Genomic DNA, 16620 nt, shown 5'->3' on the forward strand with positions numbered 1-16620 from the left:
TCAAGCGAGAGCTTCATCCTCATTTTACATTTGAGTTGGTTTGATGATGACCTCATCTGTTGCATACCAATGAGTTAGAAACAATCACGTCATTTATTTCAATTGTTTTTTAACAAATCAATTTGAAAAGACTTGAAGCTTTCCAGTGATTGGTAATCCATCACGGGGAACATTTATCTGCTGCTACTGTCAAACTGAATGCAGTTGTGAGAATGGATGCCCCCAACGTCGATAGAAAAACCCCCAAAAAACACATTTATTTTTTCATTAGCTGTCAGAAAAATGAAATCCAGAAGACAAAGAATTGAGCAAACATGGACGTCCTGGATCATTTTCTCATTTGTTGCATTTGAATGTTTTTGGACGGAGACTGAACTATTAGAGTCCTTGAACGCACCAACAAGGATTTCGTCCAAAACCGCCTCTGCACGCTGTACAATAACTTTTGACAAAATGTATTAACAGTAATTTAACATATAGCCAATTTCTAAAAATACGATGGTATGACGAAACCAAAATCAGTGATTCTGTTGAACTCCTAGACAAGGCTGACTGCTTTTGTTGCCGGTCTCCTTGAGAGTCTCACCTACTTTGTCACTAAGCAGCATGAAATAACAGGCAAAGCTGGAGAATGCACAGCAGCGTCTCATCCGCACCATGAAGCTCAGTGATTCACGCCATGCGTCGCGCCACCTGATGAAGTACGTGCGGCTGAAAATCAATACACTGTAAATAAAGATACTTGTGTTTGTGTGGAAGCAGGACTTCAGAGGCGCCGTAAATCTGCGCTGCTTAGACTCTCAACCTGTCCCGCTTTATATTATTCCTTCAAGGTTGTTTTTTTTGCCTTTTTTGTCCTGTAATTGGCTCTCGGGGGGGGGGGGGGGGATCAGTTTTAATTACATCGTAAAATAATTTGCTGTGGTGGCAAAAGTTCACCGTGTGGGCTCGTTGAAATATGAACGCTATTAATCATGTGTTGCCCTCCAAGACAAAACACCCACAATGCAGTGCTTTGTGCTGATTGGGCCCCGTGTTGCCGAGAATGGTGACGCCGGCGCACACGGAGGGGAAAAGCAAGACTCATCAGCCAGAAGGGGTTCGACCATTTCATAGAGACCAATATTTGGCTTTTCATTAAACATCCCAAAATGACCGGGTCAGCGTGACCCACAGCTGGGACGGTGGAGGCTCCTCTCCCGACTGGAACGATCGTCTTTGGGCTAAAGGGAGAGCTCTCATGCTGGTTTAATCAAGGTCCAAATGGAAAGCCTCACTATACCTGTATCCATTATTATGCATGCAACTCTTGTTCTTATAGAAATACATCATTTGGTACAGAATGTTGGGTAACTCTTATAATGCCCGTCGTGCATAATAGTTAACTTATAATGTGTTCACTTGATTTACAACCTCTGCAGATCTGTAACCACAGAATCTAAATCTGATGAATCCATTTACACTCCAAATGTTTGTCATCATTCTTGATTTCATGACTTAAATGATGACCTGAGTTGAATCATTTTCTGCTCACATTACCTCCACCGTCAATCAGACGGGCCCGTGAGTTAATCGTCAGCATGGCTCTCATTAAGAGAGGCTTCAGCTCCTCTGGTGCTCGGCTTGTAGACGGGTGATTGGTTTCACGTGTGGAGGATGTGACGGGTCACATTGTGTCCCTTCAGACTTCAGTTACATTGTTGCTGCTTATCCACGATAATAAAGAATAAATTGGGCGTCTCACCCCGTCTCCCACAACATGACGTTCTCATAGAACAAATGTGCTCTCAGAAACATATTTCCTCCCAGACTGTGGTCCCAGTTTAACAGTTTGAAATATGAGCTTAATGTTGGAGTTTAAACAGAACAGAAAACTGTTAAACTGCTAAACTACTTGGTTAGTTTTAGTAAAAACAAACATCATGGTTTGGTTTAGAATGACTACAAAATCACAACAAAACAGAAAACACGACAAAATACGTTTAGTAATGACAATGAAAATAAAACAAAACTAAAACTTTTGGTTATGTTTAGGCAACAAAATGATTTAGTTTTTTCATCAGTTGGTCGGTGAAATGTCTCTTCCAACTGTCGGATGGATTGCCGTGAAATGTCAATCACGTCTCCTTCACCTCATTGTTGGATGAGTCTCGTTGGGCTTTGCAGTCCTCCAACATGTGGATTGAGTAGAAATGTGCAGCTCTATGTTTAGAACATTGTCTTTGTAATTGTCTCGGCGCCGTCTTTCACTGCGGCTCACTGACGTTGCTGCTCGGAGTTGTGTTGAGAAGGCGTGGCAGGAAAAACCCCGAGCTGCTGTCACCGGTTCATCCAACAGACGGAGAAATGACGGCGGCTGAATGAAGACGTTGTACTCGCTGCTGAGACACTGACTGGCATACTTAATGTATAAAGAAGATCATTTCGTGGCAAGATTGGCAATTCCCCAGCCTTTGATATCAAACATGATTAGTATTGCTCTGCATTGACTAAAATGATAATGATAAATTATATTTACTGATGTCACAAATTCTGCTCTTTGATTTTTATTCAATTCAAGGGACCTGCGATGGATATGAGATGATATGATATGCTCACAACACAATCAATTACATTTATATCAACTTACTCAACGCGATTGAAGTATGATTTGACAATTGCATTGCTGGTCTCTGTAGGAAGGAGGCTGCGCTTGGACGGAAATTGGTGACGTGCCATGGGATTTTCAGAATAAAGGCGCACTGGTCCATATCAATGCCGCTATCGTTGCACCACTATCAGTTGAACCAACGAGCAGTGAAACGTCGTCGATGCTAAATGTACATTTGAAAAGGATTTAGAATTGAGTCAAACTCACAGAGATAATATCTGTAAGATGAAATGGTGTTATCTGTTGATCTTGAAGTTTGTTTTTTTAATTGCAAAAATAAATATTCTCTGGTTTTGTTCTTTTTGGAGGTTTGAGGGTTTTTAGCAAGGCGACAGTGTTGACTGTGAGGCGTTTGATTCCTGCTTCAATTATGTTAAAGTTCAGCAATGACTCACCCGTCCCCTCCTCTCCCTCCTCTCCCTCCTCTCCCTCCTCCCCCTCCTCCCCCTCCTCTCCCTCCTCTCCCTCCTCCCCCTCTTCTCCCTCCTCCCCCTCCTCCCCCTCCTCCCCCTCCTCTCCCTCCTCTCCCTCCTCTCCCTCCTCCTCCTCCCCCTCCTCCTCCCCTCCTCCCCCTCCTCTCCCTCCTGCAGGAGCTCTGTCGGCAGCGCATGGCGGTCAAACCTGCGTCGGAGCGTCCGGAGCCCACGTCCTCCCGGATCAACAGCGCGTCGTCTCAGTTCAGCGACGGCGGTCCGGCCGCGAGCCCCTCGGCGCGGAGCAGCATCTCCTCCTGGAGCGAGGAGCCCGCCCACTCCAACATGGACATCTCCACCGGTCACATGATCCTGGTGAGTCTCCCGATGAGCCGCTCTGTTGAGATGGCAGAGAGACCTGTACGCTGAGTCTCAGACGGACGTTATCGTGTAAATCTAATCCACCCACTTCCTGTATTGCACATCCAGAGTCTGACCCCGACTTTATGGAACACTAGAGAAGGAAAGTACATTCTGAAGGAGGCTTCCACTTCAACTCCAACTCTTAGGTTTTGTTTTGAGTTCACTGAAAAAAAAATGAATGTCACTCTCTGCTAAGTGGTTAGAGCAAAAAACATAAATGAATAACCCCCGAATCCCAAAGGGGAAATTTGCGTCCATAAATAATTCGTTCCTTCCCTCAGTAACAAGTGCTTTACAAGATACAGATGTTTCAAAGTAAGCCGTATTTCAGACCCAATCATAACTCTGCAAGAAGACAAATCAAGTAAACACTTCATGTTCGGTCGGTTGTCTGTCTTTCCAAACAGCTGCCACAGATTTTCCACGTTTCCTTTTCACCCAAAACATCACATCTCCTTCTTCTCCTTCCTCTCAAAGCCGTTCATCTCTTTCTAAAACCACAGTGGAGCCGCAGTCTTCTTCTTCTGTGGGTCTGCCTCGTCTGCATATAGCACTCTTTTCTCTCTCTCTCTCTCTCACACACACACACACACACACACACACACTTTTATTTTTCATCTCTCTCTCTCTCATATCTGTCTCCCTGTGTCTGTACATCTCATTACACCCACACTTTTCCATAGGCGGGCTTCTTACCCGCTCCCTTCCTGCAGATCAAAATCTCGACTGAACCCTCGGTAGCATTTCGCAGAGCGACGCCTTAATTGCGACATGAAGCTATTCGCTTCAACCACCCGGCACCTGCAGCACCACCTCCTCATCCCACCCCCCCCCACCCCCCCACCTCCATGCATTATGAAGCTGCCGGCGAGATGTGACAGAGTGGGCTTTTTGATGTGTTCAATGGGCACAAAGATACTAATTACCCCTGAGATTCTAGCAGCGGAGTTGTGTTCAGGAGAGAGCGAGTCCCTCCGCAGCCCTCGTTCCACCGCAGAGAGAGCAGCCTCTGTTGTCTTACACGGAACCCGCTAAAGTGTTTTTCTGCCAAACGGAACCCACAGCAGGACGCGATGCGTGCGTCTTTGATGCGCCGCGGCCAACACGTGGATGGAAATAGAGTTTTCAGGACCTTCCTCGGGTGCGTTTGCTTTGTCTCTGGAACAGACGAAGCCGCTGAGAGATGAGAGGAACGGAATGAAGTGTTGCTCGCGTCTCGTTGAGTGTTCATTGGGTGCGTGGGCCGCAGTCTGCTCGGGGTGATTACTGCATTTGTTATAAGAGAGCGATATGTAAATGGTGTGAGGGGAGGACGTCTGATGTGCCCGAGATGAATAATAACATTTTGTGTAGGCGATGGAGATGAATATCTCCTTCAATGCTGATATTCCACTTAAATCCTCTCAAAGACACTTAGCATGAACAATGGGCCTCATGTACAGACTTTTCATATTCTTACCTTACATCTCTTGCTTGTTATTCCTGTGAGGCTTGTTTGTACGAGTGTTCTCAGTCAGATTCAACAAATGTCCTGTTTCAGCCGGATGAATGCCACCTGTTGACGGGGAGGCACCGGCATCATCACATGAGACGACGTGTTCCGTTCTGTTTGTAGGCAAGAGAAAATGACTCGACTTCTCTCTTGATTTATTCCCTCAGTAAACATTGTAAACATGAGTTTATGTCTCAATCTCTAGTTTCAAGTCTTCTTCAATACAGCATGATGTTCATTTAGTACATTATGGTCCATTTAGAGTCACACGGACCATAAAGCAGGGGATGCTTTAGGGCGGGGCTACACAGTGATTGACAGGTCTCTACCAGAGACGTATACGGCGTCTCTACGTCACTCCTCCTCAGTCCAGATATCATAACTTCAGTTCATTGGTTGCAGAAAAGCAAAAATGGCGACTGCCGCATTCCAAGATGGAGACGGCCAAATGGCCAAACTCGAGGCTTCGTAATGGAAGGCCTGAAGCCAATCGGTGATGTTATGGTGGCGACGTCCACTTCTCATATACAGTCCTTGACTCATCCTGAATCTGGACCTGACGTGCTGTATTTGACCCAGCATCAGTGCTGTACAAAGGTCGACAGTACAGACGTATTTAAGATGTACCGTACTTTTCGGACTACAAGCCGCTACTTTTTGCCCCACGCTTTGAGGCGTCGGCTTATAGTCCGGTGCGATTTATATACAGATTTTTCCGTAGCTTTTCTCCGCCACAACCGCAACTTCCGGTTCCGGTCTAACACAACATTTACTAGCTCCCGACACAGAACAGTTGCTACCAGCAATCCCTCTGCTACCAGCTGTTACTGACAGGGTCGCTACAATATGGATGAAGTACCTTTGACCTACCTCTCACTAGGACTGTTAACAAAAAAGGTTGAACGGCAAGATGCTTTTAACAGTACATGTCCGACTCGCTAGCTTCTAAGCTAATTTTAACATTACGGCCAATGGGGAAATGCTAACCGCGATTAGCATTAGCGAATATATAATATATCTTTGTACATCTTTTCATGCAGACATACTTGCATTACAGACGAAGGTCTCTCAGGGCTACCAAACGAAAAGCAATGAGGCAATAACTGTTGTTGCTCATAGCTCTGAATAGCTGTTGTGCTAGCAGCAATTGGCCAAGCCAGTTAGCCGTAAATGCTATTCGTTTACCGTCGAGGACATAAACGGGAGCGAGCTTGTCAGTCACAGGATGCTCTTCAACGCAGAAAGTGACAATATGTGATTCTCAGTTAACGTGAGGGAGCTGTGAATCTCTTAGCTGTCGTGGTTCTTTTTTTTCTTCCATTTTCGAGTTGCAGCAATTTTGGCTGTGAAGGAAGAGAAACCGGCGATCCAGTAACGCACACACACAGAGCTGTAAGTGTGTTTCAGCACCTCGGACAGCTCCACACACACACACACCGTCTCTGTCCTCCCACAGTGGAGACGTCAGACAGCGAGGGCATGTTGCATAATGCCATTCTCAAGTGGGGAACATCTATTTCCAAAATGTCACGCCTTTTCTTTTTTTACTATGCATGTCTGCTGGGTTTTGGAGCCTTTCTGACGCCTAAAGGTCTCCTTGTTTTCTCAGCATACAGAAGGAAGTTAAAAGATGTTGAGGACTAAAACTGGAGGTGAGGTTTTCACATATCAGTGACAATCTGGTAAATTGCAGTTTTTATGTCTTTTATCGGTATTTTGCGGCTATTATCCTTTTACAATCCCTCCTCCGTCTTTCATTCATTCGTTTTCCTGCATCGCGTTGCTCATTTTCTGCACTGTTTGCTAATCATCTTCCACTTGCATCCTTTCTGTTTCTTCATTGCATAATTTATTTCTTCCAGTACTTTTCGTACTAGCCATATTTTTCTCCTTCACCTTTTACTCGTCCCCCCGTTTCTTCCAGTTCTTCGTGTTTCTTTGCATTGTTCTCTTTCATGATGTTTTTCTTTGAACTTCTCCTTCCTCCTCCTGCCTCCTTTCCTTCCTCTGTCATTTATTCTTTCCATAATTTTATTTTTTTTCCCCCATAAGTCTTCCTTCGCAGTTCTAGCTGTCAGTTATACAAAAGAATATTCACACGTACAAGAGAGCTCATTTCAGATTCACATCACGATGTCGACTGGAGGCCGAGCTTAGTTTCACGGCAACAGAACCGGGACACGTTGGGGGGGGGGGCAGGGGAATGTTTTTCAGCAGCGTCACAGCGTGAGACCAAATCCATCACAAAGCAAGACGAGCGCAGCGCCGCCGTAGAAAAGCAAATATTTCATCCAATATTTCTTCCAACACCCCGCCACGCGCTCGAGTGAGGCAACCGCGGAGCGAATAATAAAAATCACTGCCTCGAAAGAAAGGAGTAACGTGACGGCTGATGAGCTGCAGTGCCGCACCTCTTCCACCCCCCCCCCCAAAAAAATAATTCCCTCTCGTAAAACCCAGAGCAAGTCCATGTCATCATCCTCCCACAGATTTTAATTTAAGGAGAAACAGCTTTCCCGAGCTTATCTGAGTTAATGTATTACTTCGTCCCATGTGACTGGGACTGAACACCCCCCCCCCCCCCCTCACCCACCACCTCCTCCCCCTATCCTCTCTTCCTTGTGTCTTAAGAGGATTAGTCAACTCTCTATATAAAGCACATTATCTTGTCTTTTGTTGCTGGCCAAGTTAAGTGTTATAGATTATGCTGCAGCGAGCGCCTCAGTCGAGATTAACTGGACTGGGAGTTTGTTGCTGGTTGTGGTTTTAGCTCACCAGAAGGGCCAGCTGGGATGTGATCTGCAGAGTTGATAGGTCCATGGGGGCGATGGCCGTAGGAAGAGCCGGGCTTCGGGAAATGGCTGTTAAATCACTGTAATGTGGTCCGCTGAGGAGGAGGAAGCAGAGAGGTCGGACTCGTGCATCACGATGACGTCAGCCTTAAAACTAATAATAAGGCAGCAGCCACTGATGTGGTGGATGGCTGCAGATCGATTGATGGTGATTGATGACATGTTTGTTGTAGAATTAATAAATGGGAAGACTTGAATTGATGCGGTGCAAATTTAATTGATGCGGATGCTTTTGATCAGACCGAAAATAGCACAGATGTGCTATTCCAGGAAGGAAAGAAACAGTGGAGGCTTTTAGGGATGTTAGACTTGAAACGTATCACATGTTAACATGTTAAATATCACCACAAAATAAAAGGCAAAAGTTGCAGTCACACAATGTAAAGTACTCCATTAAAAGGGAAAGAGTCTCACATGTATGTGTAGACACAAGTACAAGTTACATGCCTGAGTTTTCAAAGTAACTGTAGTAACATCATCACTGGATAATTATTACTGATGCATTAACAAGTAAGCAGCATTGTAATGGTGAAGCTGGTCAATGAAGAGCCCCACTAACAGTCAGCTACTTTAATAATGATGAATTATGTATATTAATTCAGGATGACATGTTAAATCTACATCTACAAAGTCACTTGCTGTATCGGTATAATAACTGAAGTGCAGTTCAAAGTACAGCATATGATGGAAACACTGTACAGGTCCGTTAGAGTTCTACTTAAACGACACTCGATAGCTGTACTTGGGTTACTGTCCACCACAGGACACCTGGCCCTGCTGAGTGTCCCACTTCCCCTCCCCCCCCCCTTTCGTTGATCCAAAATGGCCGCCGCATTACGTCACCTCCCATGCGGCGCCCGGCTTGCATGCGGCTGTTTCCTACAGGTGCTCAGAGATGGTGTGTCACAGCCACAATGGCTGACTGCTGTAAGCCCCCCCCCCCCACGTAGTAAGGGGATTATTCAGTGTTTGGTCGACACATGGTGATCTCAGCACCTCCTGATTGGATTGCAGTAATCCCCTTACACGGCCACAAAACCCGATTACTATGGCATTAGAGAGGGAGAGGGAGGGTAGGGGGTAAAGGGTGGTGGGGGGCATCTAGTGTGTGTGTGTGTGTGTGTGTGTGTTGAGGACTTTGAATGTGTCTATGAATCTTTGAATCTGTATGTTTGCAGGTCATGTGTTGATAAATATAGATATATACATGTGTGTGTGTGTGTGTGTCAGTAGGTGATGGAACTGTGGTTTGTATGTGTTTTTGTGTGCGTGCCCTTGTCGTGGCTTAATGTGTGTATTTGAGTGTGTGCTTGTCGTGTTTCTCTGTTTGTTTTGTGTGAGTGTGTTCGTACGTGTTTGCTTTTTGTGTCTTTGTAGTGTATATGTGTGAGCGTGTGTGGGCGGAATCTGTTTTTGTGTATGTAACCTTCAGAGAAACCTTTGTATTTGTGTGCGTGTGCTTCAGATGTGTGTATGTGTGTGTTTCTCTTTCGAAGGATTCAGACCGCCTGATGTTGATAAGCGTCTGTGTGCAGGTGGAGGGTCGCCGCTCGCGGCTTCCTGTTGCATCATTTCTGCTTTTTAGCAGCTCTGGAGAAAAATATAACGGAGAACTGATACTAAAAAGAAGGAAAGGCTGGTGTTACACTGTGTGTGTTATTCTCGGAATATTTGTTTCACAAAGAAATGTCTTTGTGCAACAAACGCTCACTACAGAATGTGGAAGTCTCATCTTTAATAGGTAGCCATCTTATAAGGATAATAATATTAATAATAATGGTGAAACATAATAATAGAAAAGTCATTTATACTCAGAAATCTGTAGATGTAAAAAGTAAATGTTCTATTCTATTTTAGTTTTTTCTAAATGACCAGACAAATGGGTCCACACTTGGATAGAGTAGCTTGATAGTCCACTGTTGGTAATGCAGGTATGGATGTGTGTGTGTGTGTGTGTGTGTGTTTTCCTCTAAACTTGATGAAGAGGTGAAGCTCGCTGTTCATCACTGAGCCCGTTAAGCTTGCAAATATACCGACAAACAACAAACCTGACCTGCTGCCTCTTTGTAGAGTTTATTTGGTTCACAAGCACACGTGTAATAAAAAAATCACAAATCTGCATTTGATCAAGACACTTTTCCGTTATCTCCCACCAGCCGGACGTCCACCCTCCATTTTTAACAAACTCCTCTCATTTTAGCAGAAAGCCATTAGGCCTTTTTTTTTTGGGAAGCTAATTCTGAGCAAGTTCAGCCCCATTTGTAACTGCCATCATAAATCATCGGCGGAGCCATTTAAAGAACCGCACCACCTCATTTCGTTCCCTCATCCATTACGAACGATCCACATTTCGTGCACGCAGGCCGCCGATTTTCAATGCTGTGCTTTAAAAAACAAAGTTCCTCCGGCCACCATCAGATCACGGCTTCCCAGTGTGAACAACGCTCACGGTCTCATGTGCCAAGCTGATTTGCAGACAGCTGATCAAAGTCACATCGCTCTCTGATTACGATGGATTTTGTACAGATATTGAAATGAGGAAAACATGCATGTGGGAACTCGTACACGGTTTAACGACAAATATTGTGATTGACAAACCAACTGAAACCCTCTTCCTTAAGGGGTGAAGCCTGTCCATCTGTTGCTTCAGGAAGATAAAGAAGGCTTGAGATGAATAGAAAGATGAATAAAAGGAACCTTAATTATGAACGTGTACCAATGTGTATTGGCGGTGAAACTGGTGTAGAAATCTCTGTAGGCCTACAACCTCTTGCCGTACCTCCAGCTCTGTTTGCATCACCTCCTCACCTCTCTCTCGCTCTCTCTCTTGTCTCTCCTCTCCCTCAGTCCTACATGGAGGATCACATGAAGAACAAGGACCGCCTGGAGAAGGAGTGGGAGGCGCTGTGCGCCTATCAGGCCGAGCCCAACGCCTGCACCGTCGGCCTGAAGGACGGCAGCGCCAAGAAGAACCGCTCTGCTGCTGTGGTGGCATGTAAGCGGTGAACTCTCTCTGTTTTCATTCTTCTGTCAGCGCTCTCTGTTCCTCGGTTTGATTAGTGGGCGAGCCCACATTAGCATTTAGATGGTAATCGGAAAGTGATCGAGTAAGTGAACGACTGCTTTGATATCCAGCGTTTCAACGGCTGCTGCTTGCGTGAGGCCTTGATTTTTGGGAGGACCTTTATTGCCACATCTTCTGGCTGCTGTTTTGGACCTGAAGCAACATGCTTTGGGGGTATTTCTTATCATGAAAATTAAGTTTCATTAAGTCTATTAAATATCAGTACTGGCCCTTTAAGTCTCCAGATCTATGTTGCCAGAACCATCATCAGGATTCAACGACAGACAACTGAATCAATAAGAGATGGCAGCACATTACCTGCATGTTGCCCAAGTAGTAAGGTTTAAACACATGCAGAAACTCAACGAAATGGACACTTGAACATTGGCCCATGTGGTCTCCGGTGAACGGTTCTGTAAATCAATGTGCTTCTACCAAACCAATGTTGTTGTGAAACTATCTGTAAAGTTCAATATGTCATTTATTTCATGATCAACCTTTAATCTACTTCTCAATTGTCGGTATTGTCAAAGTATTTGCTGTTATTTGCATGTTCAAAACGTAAACAAAGCAAAAAGCTGAAGAAGTGGATGTAGTGACCGTGACGTCTCCCACTGGTTTGTGGACATTTTAAAGCCTCAAGTTTGGCGTTTTGGCCGTCGCCATCTTGGCTTTTTTGCAACCAATTAACGGAAATGGCCATATTTGGACGGCGGAGGAGTGACGTAGAGACGCCGTATACAGCTCTGGTAGAAGCAGAGACCTGTCAATCAGCGTGTAGCCCCGCCCTAAAGCATCCCCTGCTTTATGGTCTGTTTGACTCTAAATGGACCATAATGTACTAAATGAACATCATGCTGTATTGAAGAAGACTTGAAACTAGCGACTGAGACATAAACTCATGTTTACAATGTTTACTGAGGTAATAAATCAAGAGAGAAGTCGAGTCATGCAATCAGACTTCTTTTTGCAACCAAAGGAGTCGAGAGAATGCAGCTTTAAGACATTCAGCATCGGCTTCACTCTTCAGAACCGGAGGTTGCCGCCTGGTTCAAAACTAAAGAGAACCGCATGTAGAAGAAAAAGAGAGCTATGAAATATAAAAGAAGGACAGTAATATCTCCTCTTTATTCACGGAGGGCAGACAACCCCTAATTTCTGAGTGGAGCCAAAATACCACCCCTCGATGTCAGCCGTCCAAACATGGCAGCGTTACTCCCACCGCCTCTCGACAACACTCCCCGTCTCTGAACCCGGCCTCTATTATCAGAAAGCTGGAGCAGATGCAGTGAGCAGAAGGCTTGTAAATTAGTTTTCTATTGAAGCTCTCCTGCACCGACCTCGTCAATGATTAAAATTTCGAAGCTTCTGTGGAAATGGCCCATCTAAAAAAAAGTGCTGTTCCATTCTCTCCACCGCCGCTTAATGAAATCCAGGTTGTCAGCAGGGAAAGCAGTTTGTCAGGAATAAATTGTGCTTCTTATTTGAAGCACCGCTGGCTGAGTCCAAAAAAAGAATTCAGAACTCTTTTGCCACAGTCATTGGAGAGTTCTGCTCGTAAGTGAACAACGTACAAAATAGCAACAAATTGCCAAACATAACTTGCAGTGGACCAGGGAGGATGTACTGCGTCGACCAACAGTGAACAGCTCCATATGCAATCCCCAAACTCTCATATTTTTTATATTTTTAATGGAGTATAATGTCTTTCACCTCTTTGAAACTCTTCTTTCAACTTTATTGATGTTTAAACTGAGTGAAAGATGGATTGTGCGTACTTTCATGCACATCTCTCAAAAACTTCAGCCTGACAAATGTGGTGCTTTTGAAAGCTTGTGGATCTCCGTTAGACTTTAAATTGGATCCTTTAGTTAGAATACCGATTATTTTGTTCTCTGAGTCAGACTTTTGCTGTGCAATTCTGTCTGCTTCCCAAATTGGAATTCGATTGGTGGTGTCTTGCTTCGGACGGTCGCTGTGTTGCTCACGCTAACGCTAGCAGCCAGAAACAAACATCTGTGAATAATTGTCCATTTGATAATCTGAAAGAAAACACATATTTTCTTGCGATGGCTTTTCTATAATCAGCAGTTGTGAAACTTACTATCTTCTGTTCGATCCGATCCGGATGTCTTTGCGACAGCAACACTTGGAAACGCTGTGTTGAAAATAAAAGTCATCTGTTGCTGCTGCTAAGACGAAGGCTCGGCTTGTAAAGATGGATCCAGAGCAACTTGTCTGCTGGACTCACCTAGTTTTCTAGGTGAGTCCAGGCTGCAGTGAGACTCCTGCATATTCAACAGATAGGAATGTCTCATTACAATGCGTGTAATGTGGCTGCTCTTGCATTCCTAAAACAGAATGCCCTGAATTCCCCCCCCCCCCCCATTTGTGTTCCAGATGATCACTCCAGAATCACCTTGAAGGTGGAGAACAGCCAAGGCAACTCTGATTACATCAATGCCAGCCCGATCGTAAGTACCTCCTCTGCATTCTAAATCCGTGCTTCGCACCGCCGGGCTCCCGCAGTCCCCACGGGGCCTTCACAGGAACAAAGGCAGCCTACCGCTGTAAAATATACATTTTGATGCAACGCTTGCTTAGCTGCAGCCCCACGCTAGTGTGTACGTTCCGCCCCCATGAATATTAATGATTTTTCCGCAGCAAACGCCCCGGGCGAGTATTGGCTCGGGGAAGGCGTGGGAAAGGACGCCGCTCTCGGCCTTGCGTCTCGTTTTGTGAAAAACGAAGAAATTGATCTGCGGGGTCGCTGGGACATGATTGTTTGTGACCTCGGGTTATGCTAATTTGACACCGGTTATGTGTTTACCGTTACGGAAGCGCTCGACTTGCAGAGGCCTTCCTATGGCGCGGTTTCACATTTAAGCAGTGAAAACAGCCCGTAGGAAGGAGACGGGGGAAGAAAGCGCCACGTCAATTCAGTAAACGAGTGAATCAATTTGGAAACCAGTGTTGGAATAGTAGGTTTAGGTTTCCCCCGAGGCAGATACAGTGGTATTCCATTATAAGCAGCAGAAACACTATGCATTTCAAATCTGGGCATCACACCAAGATGTGGCTGAGTGCGAGCGTGTGTGTGTGTGCGAGTGTGTGTGTGTGTGTGTGTGTGTGTGTGTGTGTGTGTGTGTGTGTGTGAGTGAGAGAGAGTGAGAGAGAGTGAGAAAGAGAAGGAATCAAAACTACACGGGAACAAAGAAGCAGCCTTGTCAAATGCCACAAATGCAAAAACAGCTGGAACATATGTGCCCGCACAACCAAACACACACACACACACACACACCCCCACACACACACACATACTCAAACACACTTTGTAGCAAGCTTGCACAAACACTTGCATGTTCAAGTACAAATTACACAGAACATGCAGCGCAGACACCCGCGCAGATGAGTAAAAGCAGACACTCACACATGAACATCCATCCTCACCTATCCTCCCACACACGCACACACACACACACACACACACACACACACACACACACACACACACATACACACACACACACACACACACACACACACACACACACACACACACACACACACACACACAGTAAAGATTAAATGTATGTAAATGTACACTGAGGTTATTTAAGGAACCTCCCCTGCTGATAATTCGTTTCTCCCTCGCCCACGCTTATACGAGCGGAGACGAGATGTTTGGGATCTCGCTCCAGCAAATAACCGTAAAGATTTATTGACAAATGTGTTGGTGGCCAAATAGCACTCTGATACTGCGCTATATCATACTATACATTGTTATTCCCTGTTTTCACATGAGAGACATTATTGATTTGTTTTTGATTTTGTTTTTGATTTGACATGATTTGATTTGTTTCCTGTAAATGCTGGACTTTTTTAATCCACAATAAATACAAATGTTCCGTTAAACGGATGAGATGGCAGTGATGGAAGCTGCGAGCCCCACATGACTAATTGTAATCCCCCTTGAGGTGCTCCCTCAGACCTCAGTCAAGTTCGCCAACGCCCCAGGAACCTGTTCGCGATGCACACAGTGTGCTCTGTAGTAATGTGACGACTTGAATTCAAGACTTTGTCACATTCACAGATGTAGAAGAAGTGAGATAACGTGGCTGAGCAGTGTACGAAAAACCTCAAAAAGTGGATGAACAGTTGTCATTTAATCAACCAGATGTTGTCTGCGCTAGCTAACGTACGGGTTCCATGAATTAGCTAAAGTGCATAATTAAAGCCATCCTAAATGTTACATGCTCAGCTTCTCATTAGATATTCGTCTTTAAAGCACCCACTGAGATTTAATTGAGACCAGCAGCTGGAGGCTGAGGCAACCCGGCCAGCTGTGGAGGCTGTTTTAGATGATGATTGTTGGTTTTATGCGATGGGGTCATTAGCCTCACACCCCAACACGGAGGATCAGGCAGAGTCCTTTGGTTTGATCAGCCAGGACTTAAACTCGGTGTGTCAGGGGTTCACACAAGCTCCTCAGGCGGGACAGTTGACTACGACTTGAACAAACGCTGTATTTTGAATTTGACTAAAGTGAGCCAGAACTACAGAAGATGTGGTTGTCGCTTCACAACTGCTTTGCTCTGAAACCGTATCTGGCGGGTCGGGTGAAGTCGGACATTGTTTTCAGATAGTCCTGAACTAAAATGATTAACTCCTCCTCCATTATTTTACCGTAGACTAATATTTACATTAATCCTGTTCAACCTTGACTTGATACGAAAGCAAATAAAGAGACAATGCAAACCTCCATCCAGCAGTTATTATGGTAAAGGCAATTATTACCATTAGAGAGAAAGAAAACATGTCCTGGTTATCCTCCCTGGACATTTCTAACCAGCTGCATTATCATTAATGTCGCTCTTCTCTGTTGCCATCACAAAGCAAAATCAAAGTGAAGCACTGTTTAGAAACAGTGTTTGCCCTCACGTATAATCAGTCAGTTTCACAAACTTACTCACAAACACAATCGATCACTGACGTTCTCCTCTGGCACACACACAATTAGTCCGAAACAGACTCAATAGTTTCCTCTCACACACACACACACACACTTCCTAAGACATGATCAATTACTCAGGTACCGCTCAATCATGCATACACTCAATCACTCACACGTGCACTCATTCTGATGCATGACTTGTGCCGACAGCACCGAGTTTAAATCAGCCTCGCAGCTTTTATTGACGGTTAAATTGACTTCTTTTGAGGAACGATTTGAAAGAGTCACTAAAGAAAATGGAATAGACTGGAAATATAGTGTCCTGTCTCTTCTAACTAATAGCACCCCAATTATGAAAAAAAAGCTCATTCGGATGTTGTAATGAAACTTCATCGGTATTTAATGTTGTTAATTCTATTGAAATTAACTTTTCGGATTCAACTGCACAACAATTCAACTGTAAAAAAAGTCACTTTAAAGAACAAGGAAAACAAACCATTGGTCTTTAATTTAAATTACTTGTATTTGGATAAACTGCCTAATTTTAGATTTAGGACCTGTTGTTGTTTTCAAACACAGTTGCTTCTTTCATACATCTCATGCAACCGTGTCTCCTGCAAAACTACGGTCCCATACAACTAAACAGCATTCTTTGAAGGGAAAGTATTTTCTCCCAGATTATGGCACTTTTTCTCATTTAATTTGTAATAACATCAAAACGGAAATTGAAACAAAACAAAACAAAAAACACAACTACTTGGTTATGTTCAGG

The 16620-nt window shown here is 44.5% G+C and overlaps 1 protein-coding gene across 1 annotated transcript in view; it reads left to right on the top strand.

Moving 5' to 3' along the window:
- Positions 1 to 16620, top strand: part of LOC306789304 (receptor-type tyrosine-protein phosphatase N2-like) — a 150601-nt gene that overhangs the window by 110857 nt on the left and 23124 nt on the right. Inside the window, exons 14-16 of the mRNA XM_079285192.1 lie at positions 3241 to 3438; positions 10678 to 10825; positions 13295 to 13368. Of these exons, the coding sequence (XP_079141318.1) occupies positions 3241 to 3438; positions 10678 to 10825; positions 13295 to 13368 (420 nt within the window). The remainder of the gene's footprint in view (positions 1 to 3240; positions 3439 to 10677; positions 10826 to 13294; positions 13369 to 16620) is intronic.

Source organism: Melanostigma gelatinosum (genome assembly GCF_949748355.1).
Source record: "Melanostigma gelatinosum genome assembly, chromosome: 15".
Taxonomy (NCBI): Eukaryota; Metazoa; Chordata; class Actinopteri; order Perciformes; family Zoarcidae; genus Melanostigma; species Melanostigma gelatinosum.